General features: G+C 38.4%; 1 protein-coding gene across 1 annotated transcript in view; it reads right to left on the bottom strand.

The window, feature by feature from the left end:
- The window catches only part of HTR3B (5-hydroxytryptamine receptor 3B), a 47508-nt gene that overhangs the window by 11988 nt on the left and 16022 nt on the right, over window positions 1-19498 (bottom strand). The window contains exon 3 of the mRNA XM_049857342.1: window positions 16932-17092. Within this exon, the coding sequence (XP_049713299.1) occupies window positions 16932-17092 (161 nt within the window). The remainder of the gene's footprint in view (window positions 1-16931; window positions 17093-19498) is intronic.

Below are 19498 nucleotides of genomic sequence, written 5' to 3'. Positions count from 1 at the left end.
TGAACTTTATTATCTATGACAAAATGGCACTTTGACTGCACTTGACATTTGGAACGATTTGCTAGTCTCTTACCATTCCAATTAGTTACTCTGCCATTAATCACACTAAAAAATGGTGTGTAGTCTTAGCCAATTCTGGGTTAAAAAGATGACACCATACTTTTATTTGTAACCAAGATATTATTTATAATCTTTTAATGAGTGTTATCCCAACTGCCGTTGGCAGCCATTCCTGTTAAGTCACCCTATGCTTGCATTTCTCTGCTTATCAAATAGACTGAATGAGCTTAATGCAAATGAGGTCTATTTTTGATGATATGATAGATGCACTTTCCCATGTCTGTAATAAGTCAATGATTTTTTTTTAAAGGCCTCAAAGCAACAACCAAAACAAAAAACTTCCTTACAAATTCTTTTCATGTTGAATCTAGTGAAGGCCATTCTAAACTGCCATGTTCTTAGGGATTAACAGAAAAGGGATGCCTCACACCATATACAGATGTTAACTCAAAATAGATCGTAAACCTAAATGTAAGAGCTAAAACTATAATAGAAGAAAACAGAGGAGTAACTCTTTATGACTTTGAATTATGTAATGGTTTCTCAGATATGACAACAAAACCATGAGTAACAAAGAACAAAGTATATGGGACTTAACCAAAATTAAGAACTTAATGTGTTTCCAAAGACACCGTCAAGAAACTGAAAAGACAACCCACAGAATGGGAGAAAATATTTTCAAATCATATATCTGAGAAGAGCCGTGTATCCAGAATATATAAAGAATGCTTACAACTCAACAATAAAAAGACAAATTAGCCAGCTAAAGGATTTGAATAGACATGTTTCCAAAGGTATACAAATGACCAGTAAATACATGAAAACATACCCAACATCATTAGTCATTAGGGAAATGAAACGCAAAGCTACAATAAGATATCACTTCATCCCCACTGTGATGGCTAAAATAAAAAAGACAGAAAATGACAAGTGTTGGCAAGTATGTAGAGAAATTGGAATCCTCACACATTGCTGCACAAAATGGTGTAGCCGCTTTGGAAGAGTCTGATTATCTCCTCAAAATGTTAAACATAGAGTTATCATATGACCCAGCAATTCTGCTCCTAAGCATATACTCAAGAGAGATGAAAAGACATGCCCACACAAAAACTTATACAGGACTGTCCATAGCAGCATTATACACAATAGCCAAAAAGCAGAAACAACTCAACTGTCCAACAACTGATGAAAGGATAAACATCATGTGGTGTATTCATATAATGGAATATTATTAGCAATAAAAAGTAATAAAACAAGCCTTGAAAACATTATACTAAGTAAAGACAGTGAGTCACAAAATGCCACATATTGTATGATTCCATATATATGAAATGTCCAGAATAGTTAAATCCATAAAAATAGAAAATATATTATTGGTTGCCTAGGACTGGGGAGGGAAAGAAAAGAGGGGATGGGACTGACTGCTAATGAGTATGGGGTTCCTTTTGCGAGTGATGAAAATGCTCTAAAATTAGATAGTGGTGATGGTTCCATAAATGTGAATATACTAAAAACCACCAAAATGTGTAGTTTAAATGGGTGAATTTTGTGGTTGAATTATATCTCCCTGGAGTGACTATTTTAAAAATGCACTAATAAAGAAAAACAAAACCATCTTTGAAGACATTTCTAGGGAATTTATAAGTAAGAAGGCTGATAAAAACTATTTAAAAAATCTCCTTGAAATCATATTCTTCACTCCTTTTTGCGGATAATTCATCACTGAAAACTGCATCCTTAGAAGAGAGTAAGAGGAATGGAAAATTCAAGATAAAGAAAAGTGAAATTAAATCTGTACATCTCCTCTGCCTAATTTAGGTTCAAAGCTCAAGAGCCATTTAGATAACCTTTGTATTTCTGTAACATCTAGTATAATACTAAATCTCCTTGGAGTGTTGATGACGTGAAAGCAAACAACTCTTTTCTTCCCCAAAACTGGGTTTGTTTCTTTTGTATTTGTGGGGAACCTTCACTGATTGCAACTAAGACTTGAACTAAGCATTTTTGGGCTTTAGTGGGTGAGACATGCCATATTTCATGGTCTCTCAGCTGGTAAAATTTGCAAGGAAGTGCTGTCACCTAATCTTGAGTTCTCAATAGAGGTCTTTTATTGCAACTGCCAGGACCCCTGTGGAGCTGATCTTGGCTGGGAGTCCTGTCCCTAGCTCCTACAAGCTGTTCCTTGAGGGAAATTCTTGTGAATGCAATCTTTTCACTTAGTATATCACTTTGAAACCTGTCTTTCCCAAGTATCAACTTTAAGTCCATAAAAATCTGTAGAATAAATTCACACAGACCAGCCTTTGTGAAGCCAGTAAAAGTAGGGTCACTCCATATCTGCTCATACTCCCTTTTCTTTCTCCAGGTAGCTAAACATGCTTAAACACACACACACATACCCATTGCCCTCAATCTTTTAATAGCCAGCCACATTAAAAATACATACTCTTTGTGCACAGGGTCAAGCTACCACTCTGAAGGATCCAGGTTTGGCAGGGGAAGAGAGGCACCATTGATGACTCAGTCCTCATGAATGGAGGGCCAGGAGCTGTGCTGTACACAGACTACACATACGTACACGGTGGCTCGGCACAGCGGCATCATTTGAAAGAGAAACAGCGATAAGCCTTTTAGGTTAAAGTTTCCCCTTCTTCCAATTAGAAAAGCAAACTGCTACTGACTAAGCATGTTTACAGGGTCACTATGAGTCAAAAGCGACTTGAGGGCAAAGGGTTCGTGCATGTGTGTGTGTGTGTGTGTGTGTGTGTATAAACATGTTTAGCTACCTGGAGAAAGAAAAGGGAGTATGAGCAGATATGGAGTGACCCTACTTTTACTGGCTTCACAAAGGCTGGTCTGCGTGAATTTATTCTACAGATTTTTATGGACTTAAAGTTGATACTTGGGAAAGACAGGTTTCAAAGTGATATACTAAGTGAAAAGATTGCATTCACAAGAATTTCCCTCAAGGAACAGCTTGTAGGAGCTAGGGACAGGACTCCCAGCCAAGATCAGCTCCACAGGGGTCCTGGCAGTTGCAATAAAAGACCTCTATTGAGAACTCAAGATTAGGTGACAGCACTTCCTTGCAAATTTTACCAGCTGAGAGATCATGAAATATGGCATGTCTCACCCACTAAAGCCCAAAAATGCTTAGTTCAAGTCTTAGTTGCAATCAGTGAGGGTTCCCCACAAATACAAAAGAAACAAACCCAAAACGCAGTTTATATTACTGGAAAATACAGCTGGTAAGTACCAGGCGCTCCCTGGAAACTCTACAGGGCAGTTCTACTCTGTCCTATAGGGTCGCTATGAGTCGGAATCAACTCGATGGCACTGGGTTTTTTACTGGGTAAGTACTCTTTCACAAGAAATATACTTCTTACATCTATTAAATGTACAGTTTCTTTACCACTATCTTCCTAAACTGTGAGTGTATCTCAGTGACTCAGTCCTGTGGCTGGGGAGAGGGTTTTTTTTTTTCAATAATTTTTATTGTGCTTTAAGTGAATAAAAATACAAATCAAGTCAGTCTCTCACAGAAAAACCCATATACACCTCACTACACACTCCCAATTACCCTCCCCCTAAGGAGACAGCCTGCTCTCTCCCTCCACTCTCTCTTTTTGTGTCCATTTCGCCAGCTTCTAACACCCTCCACCCTCTCATCTCCCCTCGAGGCAGGTGATGCCAACATAGTCTCAAGTGTCCGCCTGATCCAAGAAGCTCACTCCTCACCAGCATCCCTCTCCAACCCATTGTCCAGTCCAATCCACATCTGAGGAGTTGGCTTCGGGAATGGTTCCTGTCCTGGGCCAACAGAAGGTCTGGGGGCCATGGCCACTGGGGTCCTTCTAGTCTCAGTCAGACCATTAAGTCTGGTCTTATGAGAATTTGGGGTCTGCATCCCACTGCTCTCCTGCTCCCTCAGGGGTTCTCTGTTGTGTTCCCTATCAGGGCAGTCATCAGTTGTAGCTGGGCACCATCTAGTTTCTCTGGTCTCAGGATGATGTAGTCTCTGGTTTATGTGGCCCTTTCTGTCTCTTGAGCTCGTAATTGCCTTGTGTCCTTGGTGGGTTGAGACCAATTGATGTGTCTTAGATGGCTTCTTGCTAGCATTTAAGACCCCAGACGCCACTCTTCAAAGTGGGGTGCAGAATGTTTTCTTAATAGATTTTATTATGCCAATTGACTTCAATGTCCCCTGAAACCATGGTCCCTAGACCCCTACCCCTGCTACTCTGGCCTTCGAAGCATTCAGTTTATCCTGGAAACTTCTTTGCTTTTGATTTAGTCCAATTGTGCTGACCTTGGGGAGAGGGTTTTTATGTTTTAACCTTTCATTTTAACTATCACTGTATCCAGTTTATTCTTATTAAGTGCCATGATGATGCCTCAGCTAGTTTTTCTCTTCCTGCCCAGTGCTCTGCCAGATTACACGTAACAATAATGTTAAGATTTTTTTCTCTAACATTTTATGAGGGTGGCTGGGAGGATTCATCATTCAGCCCTACAGAACACAACATCAAAAAGGCTAAAACTAGTCTTTTTTGTCAAAGGAAACAAGTTTCTCAATGCCAGCTGGTAAACATAATTGGTTCTCTGGTGGCATTATTCACAGCTTTTCGCTCTGTGTATCTCTTTTTTCTTTTTCTTTTTTTCAGATACCTTACATCTTGCTTGTTAAAAGCGAAAGATATTTCAGAGAATTGGAATTCATTAGTCTTCCTAACAGAGGGAGTTTATTTAGATCTAAATTGGTGGTTAGCAAATATACAGATAATTCCCCCACATTCTTTTTTATCTTTCCCAGTTCCAGAGACTATAGAAACAGATGCCTCAACGTCTGGCTGAGAGGCTCTAGTCAATGGACTGGAATACAAAGGTATCTGGGATTCGGAATTGACAAAACTCAGTAGAAACAAATTGAAACTCCTCACTGTTGAGTAGATTATCTCTATAATCAGATTTCCCTAAGGTACTCATAATACCCAGAAATTCTAAGGCAAGACTGTAGTCTTTTATATAAACAAAACAGGAGGCAAAACATTACCATGAAAGTGAGGTGCAGTCATGAGAGCTGGGCTGAAAGCCCTTCATTCCAAACAAAAGTTGCCAGGCGGTTCAGCAGTTGGAAGATGCAACCAACAAGTTATGTATTCACATTGGGAGTGGCCTGACATGAGCAGAATCTTGAGCAATTTTACTGAGTGCTTCGAAACTGTCCCTACCTCTGAAACTAACTTTCAGGGTCCACCTAAATGTAATAGGCTTAGCCCCCCTAAATGTAATAGAGATATTCTCAAAGCATATTCCGAGTAGCCAAGTCATTCATAATGACAATCTCAAAATTGGTACTTCCATATTTTAATTAATCGGTTAATTTGGCAAGTCTCTATCCAGTATCTCTGAAGTGAGATACATTGTGCTGCTTATTGTGGAAAATACAAAGAAGATACCCTTCCCTCAATAATTATAATAAATCAGATTATGCATTTTAATTGTATGACTATGTGTGTTAAGCAATATGCAGACTGCAGTGCTCTATATTTTTGCAACAATAAAAAAGAGGAATAGATAGACTGTTAAGTGAATTTAGAGGAAGGAGTCGTTATTGTCAGCTTGGGGGATGAGAAAATTTCTTTTCGGAGCTGAAATGTGAAGGACTACAATATTTTGCAGGTGGAGAATGAAGAGGAAGACCTTCAGTGGAATAAATAGAAAGTGAATGGTCTAGAAGCAGGAAACAAGGGGTTCAGGTTGACTGTAGAATTGAGTACATTTATCTTAGAAGATAAGATAAAGACAGTAGATAGAGATTTAAATTAAAAAAAAAACTAGAGAGATGGAATATAAGAATTTTCCAGATTTCTGAAGGAAAGTTTGTCATACTCAACAATATGAAAGGTCTAATATATTCTTGTAAAAAATGAGTATATCTAAGGTTACCATCCTTGAAAAAATAATGGTGTTTCCCTTACCCACTGTAAGGAATGTGATTTTATTTTCGTTTATTGAGATAGAGATAAAAATTTTCCGTTTGAGATAGAAAATGATCCTGGTGAGGAGTGAACTTCTTAGATCAAGTAGACACATGAGACTATGTGGGCAGCTTCTGTCTGGAGGGGAGATGAGAAGGCAGGGGGGAACAGAAGCTGGGTGAATAGACATGGAAACAGAGGGTGGTGAGAAGGAGTGGGCTGTCTCATTAAGGGGAGAGCAACTAGGAATATATAGCAAGGCGTATATAAATATTTGTATGAGAACCTGACTTGATTTGTAAACTTTCACTTAAAGCACAATAAAATAAAATAAAATAATTTTTTTTTAATTTCTGTTAGACACAATTGTTCTACAGGAAAAAACTAATATCAAGACTACTCTTTTTCTGTGTTTATCCCCAGAAAATCCCCAGAGTCGTCTCTAAATGAAAGCCTGAGTAATTCTACTATACCTTTAAAAAAAAATTTTTTTTATTGTGTTTTAGGTGAAAGTTTATGCAGCATGTTAGTTTCCCATTCAGCAATTTATACACAATTTGTTCTGTAACATTGGTTGTTATCCCTGCAATGTGTCAGCACTCTCCCCATTTCCACCCTGCCTTCCTGTTTCGGTCCCTCCAGTTTCCTTGCCACTCCTTGCCTTCTTATCTTTGCTTTTGGTCAAATGGTGCCCGTTTGGTCTTGTATAGTTGATTGTTCTGAGGAGAACATTCCTTATGGGTGTTATTGTTCATTTTATAGGCCAAACTGTTATTTGCTAAAAGGTGACCTCTGGGATTGGCTTCAGTTTCAGGTTAAAAGAATGTCTTAGGGAGATGATCTTGGAGGTTCCTCCAGTCTCTGTTAGTCCAGTAAGCCTGGTGTTTTGTTTTGTTTTTTTTTATGAATTTGAGTTTTGGTCTACATTTTTCTCCCATTCTAACCAAGTTCTTCTATCGTGTCCCTGGTCAGAGTAGTCATCACCTATTTTTTCTGGTCTCAGGCTAAAGGAGGCTGTGGCTTATAAGGGCCATTAGTTCTATGGACTAATTGCTTCCTTGAATCTTTGGTTTCCTTCACTCTCCTTTGCTCCAGATAGGAAGAGACCAATAATTGTATCTTAAGTAGCCACTTTCAAGCTTTGAAGACCCCAGAAGCTACTCACCAAACTAGAATGTAGAACATTATCTTTATGAACTATGTTATGCCAATTGACCTAGATGTTCCCCTAGACTATGGTCCTTAGTCTTCAAGCCCAGTAACTGAGCGCCATGAGGTGTTTGAACATGTCTAAGAAATTTCCATAACTGCGCCCTCTATGTGCTCTATTATATATATATATGAATACATATGCAGCACATACAAATAGGTATATGAAAATGTCCACAACTATACCTATACGTGCACTCGCATGTGTGCCCATACGCCCTCCCACACCTACATAGCATACATATATACCTATGTAATCACACACAAATATTTGTTTACTATTACTGTTGCAGAACTGTATATGTTATAGTGTACCTCTCAGTGTCTCCATTTACCTTTGTGGTGTTATGCTGACCTCTGCCATATTGTGTGTTGCTTTTTCCTTCACCAGAATTAACACTTGTCTACTATCTATAAGTGATTCTCCTCCCTCCCTTCCCCTCCCATTTCTGATAGCCATCAAAGAATGTTGCTTTCTGTGTATAAACCTATTCTTGACTTTTTATAAGTGATATCATGTAATATTTGTCCTTTCGTGATTGATTTATTTCACTCAGCATAATGTCTTCCAGATTCATCATGCTATAAGATGTATAAGATGTATTGCAGACTCATCATTATTCTTTATTGTTGCATAGAATTCCGCTGTACACATGTACCACATTTTGTTTATCCATTCATCCCTTGATGGACACTTGGGTTTTTTCCATCTTTTTGCTATTGTGAATAATGCTGTAATGAACATGGGTGTGCATGTGTCTATTCATGTCATTGCTTTTATTTCTCTAGGATATATACCTAGGAGTGGCATTGCTGGATCATACAGTATTACTATTTCTAGATTTTGAGGAAGTGCCATATCATTTTCCATGGTGATTGTACCATTTTACAATCCCACCAGTACTGTATGAGAATTCCAACCTCTCCACAACCTTGCCAGCATTTGCTGTTTTCTGGGTTTTTTTTTTTTTTTTTTTCTTTTTATGATCAGTGCCATTTTTGCAGGGGTAAGATGGTATCTCCTTGTACTTTTGATTTGCATCTCTCTGTGGAGTGGTTAAGAACTGAGCTGTTAACAAAAATGTCAGCAGTTTGAACTCACCAACTGCTCGTTTAAAGCCCTATGGGGCAGCTCTACTCTGTCCTATAGGGTCACTATGAGTTGGAATTGGCTTGAGGGCAACAGGTTTAGTTTCTGGTTTTTAACGGCTAATGATTGTGACACTCATTTTATGTGTTTGTGAGCTGCCTGAATGTCTTCTTTACGAAGCATCTGTTCATGTCCTTTGCCCATTTTTTGATTGGATTGTTTGTCTTCTTGTTGTCGAAGTGTTCTATAAATTTTAGAGATTAGACCCTTGTCACATACGCCGTTGCCAAAAATTTTTTCCTGGTCTGTAGGTTCGCTTTTTACTCTTTTGGTAAAGTCTTTTGATAAGCACAAATGTTTAATTTTTAGGAGGTACCAGCTGTCTAGTTTATCTTCTGTTGTTTGTGCATCTTTAGTTATGTTTAATAGTGTATTTATGCAATAGATTAAGACCCCTAGCTTTGTCACTCTGTTATTGTCCAGGAACTTTATAGTTTCAGATTTAACATTTAGGTCTTTGATCCATTTTGAATTAGTTTTTGTGTATAGTGTGAGGTATGGATCCTGTTTCATTTTTCTGCAAATAGATGCCCAGTTTTGACAGCACCATTTGTTGAAGAGATTATCTCTTCCCAGTTCAATGGACTTCAGTGCTTTGTTGAAGATCAGCTGTTCATAGCTGGACAGATTCTGGGTTCTCAATTCTGTTCCATTGGTCTATGTGTCTGTCATTGTACCAGTATCTACTTCATCTTAATCAATATGAAATTAGAAAGCAGAAGAATGAGAAGGAACACAGAAAGTAGTCTTATCTCTTACTCAAGGCTGATTATACCTCTGCCCTGTGGTTTCACATGACATGAAGCAATTCATGTGTCTTTATTCAAATCATCTTCCCATTGGACAATGTCTACTGAACAATATAGTCATAATACAGTTATAATAACCCAATGACAACTACATGGCACGAAATAGTATCTCTCCTAGCCAAGTGAAGAACCAGTCCCAAGAAATTAAAAAAAAAAAAAAAGTCTCCAAAATTCTAGTTCAATATTCAATTAGAAAAGAGATTCGAAGGAGTTTTCTATTGGAATTTTGTGCATGACTAGGCTTTTTGGGGCAGGGTGGGTATTTCCTGACATTTAGCAATATTTTCTAGGATCTTAGGTCTACTGTTTTTACTAGTAAATCAAAAAAACAGACCCATTGCCATCAAGTTAATTCTGACTCCTAGTGACCATATGGGTTAGAGTAGAACTGCCCCATAGGGTTTCTAGGATGGTGATCTTTATGGTCAGATGGATCGTGGCTAAATGTGGAGAATACGGGAAAGATGTTTACCTGTGTCTTATTGACTGTGCAAAGGCATTCGACTGTGTGGATCATAACAACTTATGGATAATATTGGAAAGAGTGGGAATTCCAAAACACTTAATTGTGCTCATGAGAAACTTGCACTTAGACCAAGAGGCAGTCATTCAAACAGAACAAGGGAATACTGTGTGGTTTAAAGTCGGGAAAGGTGTGCGTCAGGGTTGTATCCTTTCACCATACTTATTCAATCTGTATGCTGAGCAAATAACCCGAGAAGCTGGACTATATGAAGAACGGGGCATCAGGATTGGAGGAAGACTCATTAATGACATGCAGATAACACAACCTTGCTTGCTGAAAGTGAAGAGGACATTGAAGCATTTACTGTGAAGATCAAAGACTGCAGCCTTCAGTATAGACTACACCTCAACAGGAAGAAAACAAAAATCCTCACACCTGGACCGATTGGCAACATCATGATAAACGGAAAAAAGATGGAAGTTGTCAAGGATTTCATTTTACTTGGCTGCAAGAGATCTCTTTAAAGCGTTAAAAAGCAAAGGTGTCACTTGGAGGACTAAGAAGCGCCTGACCAAGCCATGGTGTTTTCAATAGCCTCATATGCAGGCAAAAGCCAGACAATGAATAAGGAAGACTGAAGAAGAATTGATGCTTTTGAATTATGGCGTTGGCAAAGAACGCTGAATATACCACGAACTGCCAGAAAAACAAACAAATCTGTCTTGGAAGAAGTACAGGCAGAATGCTCCTTTGAAGCAAAGACAGTAAGACTTTATCTCACATACTTTGAACGTATTATCAGGAGGGACCATTCCCTGGAGAAGAACATCACGCTTAGTAAACAGAAGGTCAGCAAAACAGAGGAAGACCCTCAACAACATGAACTGACACAATGGCTGCAAAAACGGGCTCAAACATAGCGATGATTGTGAGGACGGCGCAGAACTGGGCAGTGTTTCCTTCTGTTGTGCATAAGGTTGCTATGAGTCAGATTTGATTCAACAACATGTAACAACAACAACAACAACCTTTATGGAAACAGACTGTCACATCTTTCTCCAGCAGAGATGCTAGGTGAGTTTGACCTTTTGGTTCACAGCTGAGCACTTAACCAGTGTGCCACCAGGGTTTCTTTTTTACTAGTATGAGTGGGAAAATAAAGCTGAGAAAAGTACAATTGGTTGCTAAAATAGCATTGTTTACTAGGAAACGATTAGGGGTTTATTTGAAATTGCACTAAAATAACTTGAATCAGGCAAAAAATAATAATAATTGAAACCTGTTATAACATATCGATTATACTCTTGTTTCAAGTTTATTTTTTCACCAATCTTAGAGCCTAATTTTATGTAAAAAAATCCAAGATTTTATGATTCATAGCATTAAGATCTTAACATAGAAAAACATCTCCATTAAAACAAAGAAGAACCATTAAATTCTTCTCACAAAGTAAATTAAAATAATAACATTGCATTATGAGGTATATCAGGCACATAAATGTAAAACTGAAGACAAAAGGAACACAAAAAGCGGGGGAGAATGTAAACGGAATTTGCTGCTATGAGGTTTGTAGCTCGGTAGTAGAACTCTTGCCTCCCAACCAGAGACCTGTGTTCCATTCCCAGCGCAGCTCATGGCAGCCGCCCTCCGCCGTCAGTGGGGGCTTGCGTGTCGCTGTGATGCTGAGTAGGTTTTAGCAGAGCTTCCAGACTAAAACGAACTAAGAAGGCCTGGCAATCTACCTCTGAAAATCAGTCAGTGAAAGCCCTGCGGGTCCCGACGGTCTGACCTCCAATCAATCACGGGGCTGGGGAAGAACATTCCATTGTGCGTGGTGTCACCACGAGTTGTGGGCCGACTTGACGGCAGCTGACAACAACAAAGGTTTGTACATTTCACACGAAGTGTCATAATATTAAGTCTTAAGCACATTGAATAAGTTAATGATGAATATGGCAATCCCTAAAGCAGCCTGCAGAAAATAACTTAAAGGGCAGCTACACAGTCAATCAATCCCGCTGCAGCGCGTCGGTTCCGACTCACAGTGACCCCACAGGACAGCGGAGAACTGCCCCAGAGGGTTCCCAAGGAGCGCCAGTGGATTTGAACTGCTGACCTTTTGGTTAGCACCCAAGCTTTTAACCACTGCGCCACCAGGGCTCCAAACTGTCAATAGAGGAACTAAAATGAACTATTAAAAGGTATTTAATTAACCTAAAATAAAGCAGGATAAGAGGAACAGAAGGAAAAAGAGATGAGACAGCTAGAAAACAAGTTATCAAGATGGTATTGGTAAGTGGACTAAACTCTTCAATTAAAATGCATGGATTGTAGACTACTTAATAAAGCAAGTCCCTAGAATACCACTCAGCAATAAAAAGGAACAAACTATTGATACGCAAAACAATGTAGATGAATTTTAAGAGAATTATGCTGAATGAAAAAAGCCATCTCAAAGGTTACATGCTAGATGATTCCATTTATATAATAATCTTGAAATAGCAGTTATAAAGCTGGAGATGAGATTAGTGGTTGCCAGGGATTAGGAGTTAGGGAGGAGAAGAAGTTGTAGCTAGAAAAGAGTGGCACCATTGAGCCCTATAGTGATGGTACAGTTCTGTATCTTGATTGTGTAGACAGTTAAATAAAGTTACATATGTGATAAAATTACATACAACTACACACACACAAGTGTATGTAAAACTGGAGATATCTAAATAAGCCCTGGGGATCGTATCCATGTCAGTTTTCTAATACTGATATCCTACTGTAGTTACATAAGATGCTAACATTGGGGGAGGCTGGGCAAAGGATGCATAGGACCTCCCTGTATATTTCTTTGCAACCTCCTGCAAATTTATGATTGCTTTAAAATAAAAAGTGGAAAAAAAAAAAGCAAGCTCCAGCTACATGCTGCCTAAAATAAATGGCTTCAAGTACAATGCCACAAGTAGATTGAAAATAAACGGATGGGAAAGATATGCTATCAAAAAATAATCCTAAGAAAAACTTCAAGAAAAGAATATCACCAGAGATGAAGAGTGACGTTTCATAATGATGAAAGGACACATTCATCAAGAAAACATACAATCCTACACGTGTATGCAGCTACTACCAGAGCTGTAAAATAAAAATATATGAAGCAAAAATTGACAGAACCAAAGAGAGAAATGGACAAATCACAATCATAGTTGGAGATTTTAATACGTTTCTCTATGAAATCAATAGAACAACTAAACAAGAAAGTACAAAAAGATTATTGAAAATTTTAGCAACATTATCAATCACATTTATCCAATTGATATTTAAAGAATTTTGTTTGATACCCTTCTAAGGGAGACCTGGCGGCACAGTGGTTAAGCACTCAGCTGCTAACCAAAAAGTTGGTGATTTGAACCCATCAGCCACTCAGTAGGAGACAGATGTAGCAGTCTGCTTCCGTAGAGATTATAGCTTTGGAAACCCCTATGGGGCAGTTCTACTCTGCCATATAGGGCCGATATGAATGGAATCGACTGGATGGTGGTGGGTTTAGTTTTCTTTTTTATTTTGGTTATAATCTTCCATTTAACATTGTACTGGTGGGCCTAGCAGCACAGTAAGGCAAGACAAGGAAATAAAATGTGTAAGATTGAAAAGAAAGAAGCAAAACTGTCTTTACCACAGACAAAATGACCTTCTACGTAGAAAACCTGAGAGAATATATAAAAAAGCCCCTAAAACTAAATGAGATAGCTAGCTGGGTCACAGGATCCGAGGCCAATATATACAAATCAATTGTATTTTTGTATGCTAGCAACAAAAAACTGGAAATTAAAACTTAAAACACCATTTACATTAGCATCAAAAAATATGATATGCCTAGGGGGCAAATTTAACCAAATAAGTGTAAAATATTGAAAACTGTGAAACATTACTGAGAGAAATTAAAGAAGAACTAGTGGTTCCCCTTCCCCAACCCTTCTCCCCTTTGTAACCATCAAAGATTGTTTCTTTCTGTGTGGAAACAGTTTCATGTGTTTTATTATTATTATTGTACTTTACATGACGGTTTACAGAACAAACCAACTTTTCATTAAACAATTAGTACACATACTGTTTTGTGACATTGGTTACCAACCCCGTGGCATGTCAACACTCTTCCTTCTTGTGCTTGGGTTCCCCATTACCAGCTTTCCTGTCCCCTCCTGCCTTCTGGTCCTTGCTCCAGGGCTGGTGTGCCTCTTTAGTCTCTCTCTTTTTTTTTTTAACGGGCTTATTTAATCTTTGGCTGAAGGGTGACTTTCAGGAGTGACTTCATTACTGAGCTAAAAGGGTGTCCAGGGGCCATACTCTCGGGGTTTCTCCAGTCTCTGTCAGGTCACTAAGTCTGGTCTCTTTTTGTGAATTAGAATTTTGTTCTACATTTTTCTCCATTTCTGTCTGAGACCCTATATTGTGATCCCTGTCAGAGCAGTCAGTGGTGGTAGCTGGGCACCATCTAGTTGTACCGGACTCAGTCTGGTGGAGGCTGTGGTAGTTGTGGTCCATTAGTCCTTTGGACTAGCCTTTCCCTTTTGTGTCTTTGGTTTTCTTCATTCTCATGTGTTTTTATAATACTGGCCTCATACAGTATTTGTCCTTTTGTGATTGACTTATTTCACTCAGCACAATGCTCTCCAGATTCATTCATGTTGTTAGATGTTTCACAGATTCATCATTGTTCTTTATCATTGTGTAGTATTCCATTGTGTATATGTACCATACTTTGTTTCCCTTTTAACTCAGTACTGAAGTTACTCCGGAAGTTCACTCTTCAACCAAAGATTAGACACATATGAGGGATGTGCTTCACAGTTCAAACATGTACAAGAGACTAATGGGCACACCAGCCCTGGAGCAAAGACAGGAAGGCAGGAAGGGATGGGCCAACGGGGTGGAGAAGGGGAGAGTGCTGACACATCGCGGGCTCAACAACCAATAGCATAAAACAATTTGTGTATTAACTGTTTAATGAGAAACTAATTTGCTATGTAAACTTTCACCTAAATCACAATAAATAAATAAAAAGAAAAAAAATTAAAAGAATACTATGAACAACTTTAAGCCAAAAAATTAAAAAACTTGGATAAAATAGATAAGTTCTTTAAAAAATACAAATCACCAAAACTGACAAGAAATCGAAAATATGAATATTCTCATATATGCTAATGAAATTGAATTCATATTTGAATGCTTTCCCACAAAGAAAATTTCAAGGCAAGATGGTTTCACTGGTGAGTTCTATCAAACATTAACAAAGAAAAAAATCCGTGTTGTATAACTGCTTCGGAAAATTGAGGGAGCACGTCTCAGCTAGTTTTATAAGGCCAATATAACCCAGATACCAAACCAGACAAATTAATTACAAGAAAAGAAAACTATAGCACAATACCCCTCATTAGCATACATGCAATCTATATTAATTAGGAAATTAAATCTAGAAATATATAAAAAAGATAGTACATCAAGATCAAGTGGGGTTTATCCCAGGAGTGCAGGGGTGGCTTAACACTTGAAACAAAGTAATTTATCATTTTAACTGATAAAAGAGAAAAAACCATATGATCATCCAAACAGATGCAGGAAAGCATTTGACATAATTCAATACACATTTATGATTAAAAAACTCTCAGCACACAAGAGATAGAAGGGAACTTCCTCAACCTGATAAAGTATATCTATGAAAAACCTATAGCTAACATCATACTTAATGGGAACAAGTAAAGATGTCTCCTTTCACTGCTTCTATTCTTGGGCAATGTGATAAGACACAGAAAAGAAGAAGAAAAAGGGGCATACAGATTAGAAAGAAGTAAAACTCTTTAGTTGCAAATGACTTGGTTATATTTGTAGAAAATACTAATCTAGAAAAAAAACCCTACTATAATTAGTGAATTAATTTAGCAAGGTCACAGGATACAAGGTCAACATTAAAAAAATCAAGCATATTTCTATATACTAGCCAAAAAAACCCAAACCTGTTGCTGTCGAGCCGATTCTGACTCATAGCGACACTATAGGACAGAGTAGAACTGCACCATAGAGTTTCCAAGGAGTGGCTGGTAGATTCAAATTGCTGACCTTTTGGTTAGCAGCCGTAGCTCTTAACCACTACGCCACCAGGGTTTCCTTTCTATATGCTAGGAACAAATAATTAGAAAAATGTAAATAGTATTTATAATAGCACCAAAATTACTTTGGAATAAATTTTATAAAATACGTGTAAAACTTCTACACTGAAAATCACAAAACAGTTGCTGAAGATCCAAATAAATGGAGAGATATACCATGTTAAAGAATTGGAAAACTCAATATTGCTGTCAATTCCCCACCCAACTGATCTCTAGATTCCACACCATTCCAAACTCCCAGCAGGCTTTTTAAAAAAATTGAAACTGACAAACTGATTCGAAAATTTATACGGAAATGCCAAGGACCTAAAAAAGCCAAACAACCTTTAAAAAGGAAGAAGAAAGTCGGAGAACTTTACACTACCTTATTTCCAGAGAAATAGACCCACACGTATATAGTCAATTTAATTTTCTACCAAGATAGCAAAGCAATTCAATGAGGAAAGGAAAGGCTTTTCAAAAAATGGTGCTAAAACAGCTGTTACCTAAAAACAAAACAAAATAAACAGAAAACCTTGGCTCATACCTCACACCATCACAAAAATTAATTCTCAATAGGTCGTAGAGCTAAATCTAAGAGCTAAAAACTATAAAACTTCTAGCAGAAAACACAGGAGACTATCTTTGTGACCTTGTAGTAGTAAAAATTTCTTAGACAGGACCCAGAAAGCACTAACCATAAATAAAGTATTGATAAAAGTGCACTTCATCATACAACCCGTTAAGAAAATGAATAGGTAGGCCACAGACTGGAATAAACCTTCACAATTTGTAATGGTGTCAACTTGGCTAGGCTATGGTGTCTATTTGCTTGGTCAAACACTAGTCTAGAAGTTGTTATCAAGTAGTTTAAAAAAAAAAGAAAGAAAAAAACAAAGCTAAGCCAGCTGCCAACGAATCGACTCCGACTCATGGCAAAGCCACACGTGACCGAGTAGAACTGCCCTATAGCCGGGACTTTCAACTACCAAACTTTCAGTTAGTAGCCAAGCACAAACTGTATGCACCACCCAGGGACCTATAACCTCTCCCAGGCACCTGTGTAAACAACAGGTAGTTTTCAAAGAGGGGAACAGATATAGGAAAGCATGAGATGGTTCTTACCACATCCAATACTGCGTGGACAAATAGATCGAGGTATACAGTAGTGGCCTCGCTCCAGTTGTGAACTGGTCTCACTTCTTTGTGGTATTTCTGTAATAGATTCTTGGTGAGATGACGTATAGCAGAATTCCTGGGATGAGATGTATCTGTGGCTTGGATTCCTGGAAAAGAAACTTAACACTGTGAGGAAAAAAATAAGAGGAATTTAACATCTTTAGGATGTTTCAGACCGTTCAGGACTCATTGGCTCTTAGTAGAATATGATTTTCAGCTCTCCCCAATCTGCATAAGTCCACAGCCAGCTAGTGGAGTTTTTTGGCAGATACTTCTTTAACATGAACTAATGGCATAAGTGCCCAGTAGAGATACCTCATTGTAAGATAAATAAATCAAGCCCATTTCCAAGGATATAAACTATACCTGGAAACCCTGGTGGCATAGTGGTTAAGAGCTACAGCTGCTAACCAAAATGTCAGCAGTTCGAATCCACCAGGCGTTCCTTGGAAACCCTATGGGGCTGTTCTACTCCGAGTCGGAATCGACTTGATGGCAATGGGTTTGGTTTTCTGGCTTTTTTTTTTTTCTTTTTTTTTTAACTATGTTTATAATTCCACTCTTACAGCAATCATGCATGTTGAAGAGACAATCTTTTCTGTATCCCTGTATCACTACCTCCAGGCACATAGAAGAAACCCACCTATACTTAGCCAAAATTTAACTTCATCCTTGATTTTTCCTTTTGATTTTTCGCTTGTAATTAAAACTTAAATAGAAAGAAAGAAAAAACATGGATAAATCAGTGAACTCAAAGATCGTGTGGATTTTTAAATAATGAGATGAATGAGATTCCAGTTCATACTTTTCTCCTGAAACAATCTCTTTTCTCACTCAATCCGTCTTTCACTGAAATGCACTTGTCAGAAAATGAGATCTTTGCTTTGGGAAAATTCTCTCTAGTTGGAGGGAACAACCATTTCCTATGACCCAGGAATCTTGATTTGCAGAAGAGCGGTGATTGGTGTCGAGGCAGGGGAAGCCAAGGGAAAGAAAGCAAGAGAAATGAGCACCAACAATTGGAAGTGACAAATTTGTGAGGGCTTTCTCTGAACTGCAAAAAGATATTTTGCTCACAAGCTTTGCTAGCCCTTAGGGAACTCCAAGCTTCGCCAGGTCGTTGAACTGAAGCAAATTGCACACCTCCTACCACAGCACATGAGTGAAATCTAATCTGTAGTGTCCTGTGCGTGAATTCGCCTGGGCTCTCAGTGGTTTTGATGGTTGTTTTGATGAGCTGCTGAAGGTATGAGGGATCCAGCAGGAAACCGTAAATGAGATAGCTGGTCCTGGTGCAACAATCCTGTTTATGCCCATTTCTTTATGAATGATGTCATGTCACTTGCCACCATAGGCAGCAATTTCTATGATTTATCCACGTCAATGTGACCAAAAAATGAACAACAATGCTGGAGGTGCAATTTCAGACACACTGTGGGCAGTGGAATAGTCACCCTCATTGTTATCAGCACTGGGAATCTAATGAGCGTTTTAACTCACTAACCATTCACCCATGAAGGTGCTTAAGTGGCATCAGCTACTCAGGTGTGTAGGGTTTGGGTGGGTGGTTTGCACAAGGCATCATTTTCAGGGTCTTTTCTTCTCTCTTCTCTTCTTTTCTTTACTGTGATTGTCAAAAATGTGCTGTGACTCTCCCTACCTGAGACCCTTTCTTGCTGGCATCCTCCAGGGGAGAGGACTCAGGAGCACAAAGGGAAGCTGGTCTAGTGCTTTTTCTGCCAACTTCCCTCTGGGCAACTTCACTCCTACCTCGCTTGGAAGCCCCCAGTTCAAGTCTCAGTCGGGGAAACGCTGAAATGTGCATGTTTCAATACAGGAGACTAACTACCTGAGACAGAATCAAAACATATTTCTGAGAAATGAAAGTGTCGTTTCTGCACCCTCTGCCTATAAAACTGAAATTCCCCCTGTTATCCTTTCTAGGAAACAACCCGTAAGTTCCCTACGGATAAACACATACTTCCTAGAATGTTTCAACGTCTTTGTCTGCGTCAAAGTCTTTGGGTAAAAGAGAGAAAGTTCTAAAAGCTAGAACTAGGAACAAAAGAAAAACCAGCAATGGTAGCAGAAAAATAATAAGCAAATGGAAATGTGTTTGAAGAAACCAAAAAGAGAAAGAGTTCTTTGTTTAAAATGGGAAGAAATAATAAATCACATTTTCTACTATGAATGCAAATGTGCCTGGGAGAAAGATCAATTACAGACGAGAGATTAGGGATTTAAGTGACCATAAATTAACAGTAAATTACGCCCCTTGAAAGCTAATGTGACATTCACACAAGAACTAAATGACTCACAGTTCAGTGATGTTTCAGCAGACACTGATGGGAGCTATCAACAGACCCCAAAAAGATTCCTCCTTGAATGCTAATAATCAGCTGTAAACAATTCACTTACAAGATTTCTGGAAAGGAGAATGTGTTAGCAGCTGAGCTATGAAGTACTTTTAGGTGAAAATAGATTAAAAGAAAAAAACAGATAAGAATACAATA

The sequence above is a fragment of the Elephas maximus genome, chromosome 17 (assembly GCF_024166365.1).
Source record: "Elephas maximus indicus isolate mEleMax1 chromosome 17, mEleMax1 primary haplotype, whole genome shotgun sequence".
Classification (NCBI taxonomy): domain Eukaryota; kingdom Metazoa; phylum Chordata; class Mammalia; order Proboscidea; family Elephantidae; genus Elephas; species Elephas maximus.
Note: the sequence above shows the minus strand (reverse complement) of the source record. Positions and strands in the feature narration are given on the sequence as shown.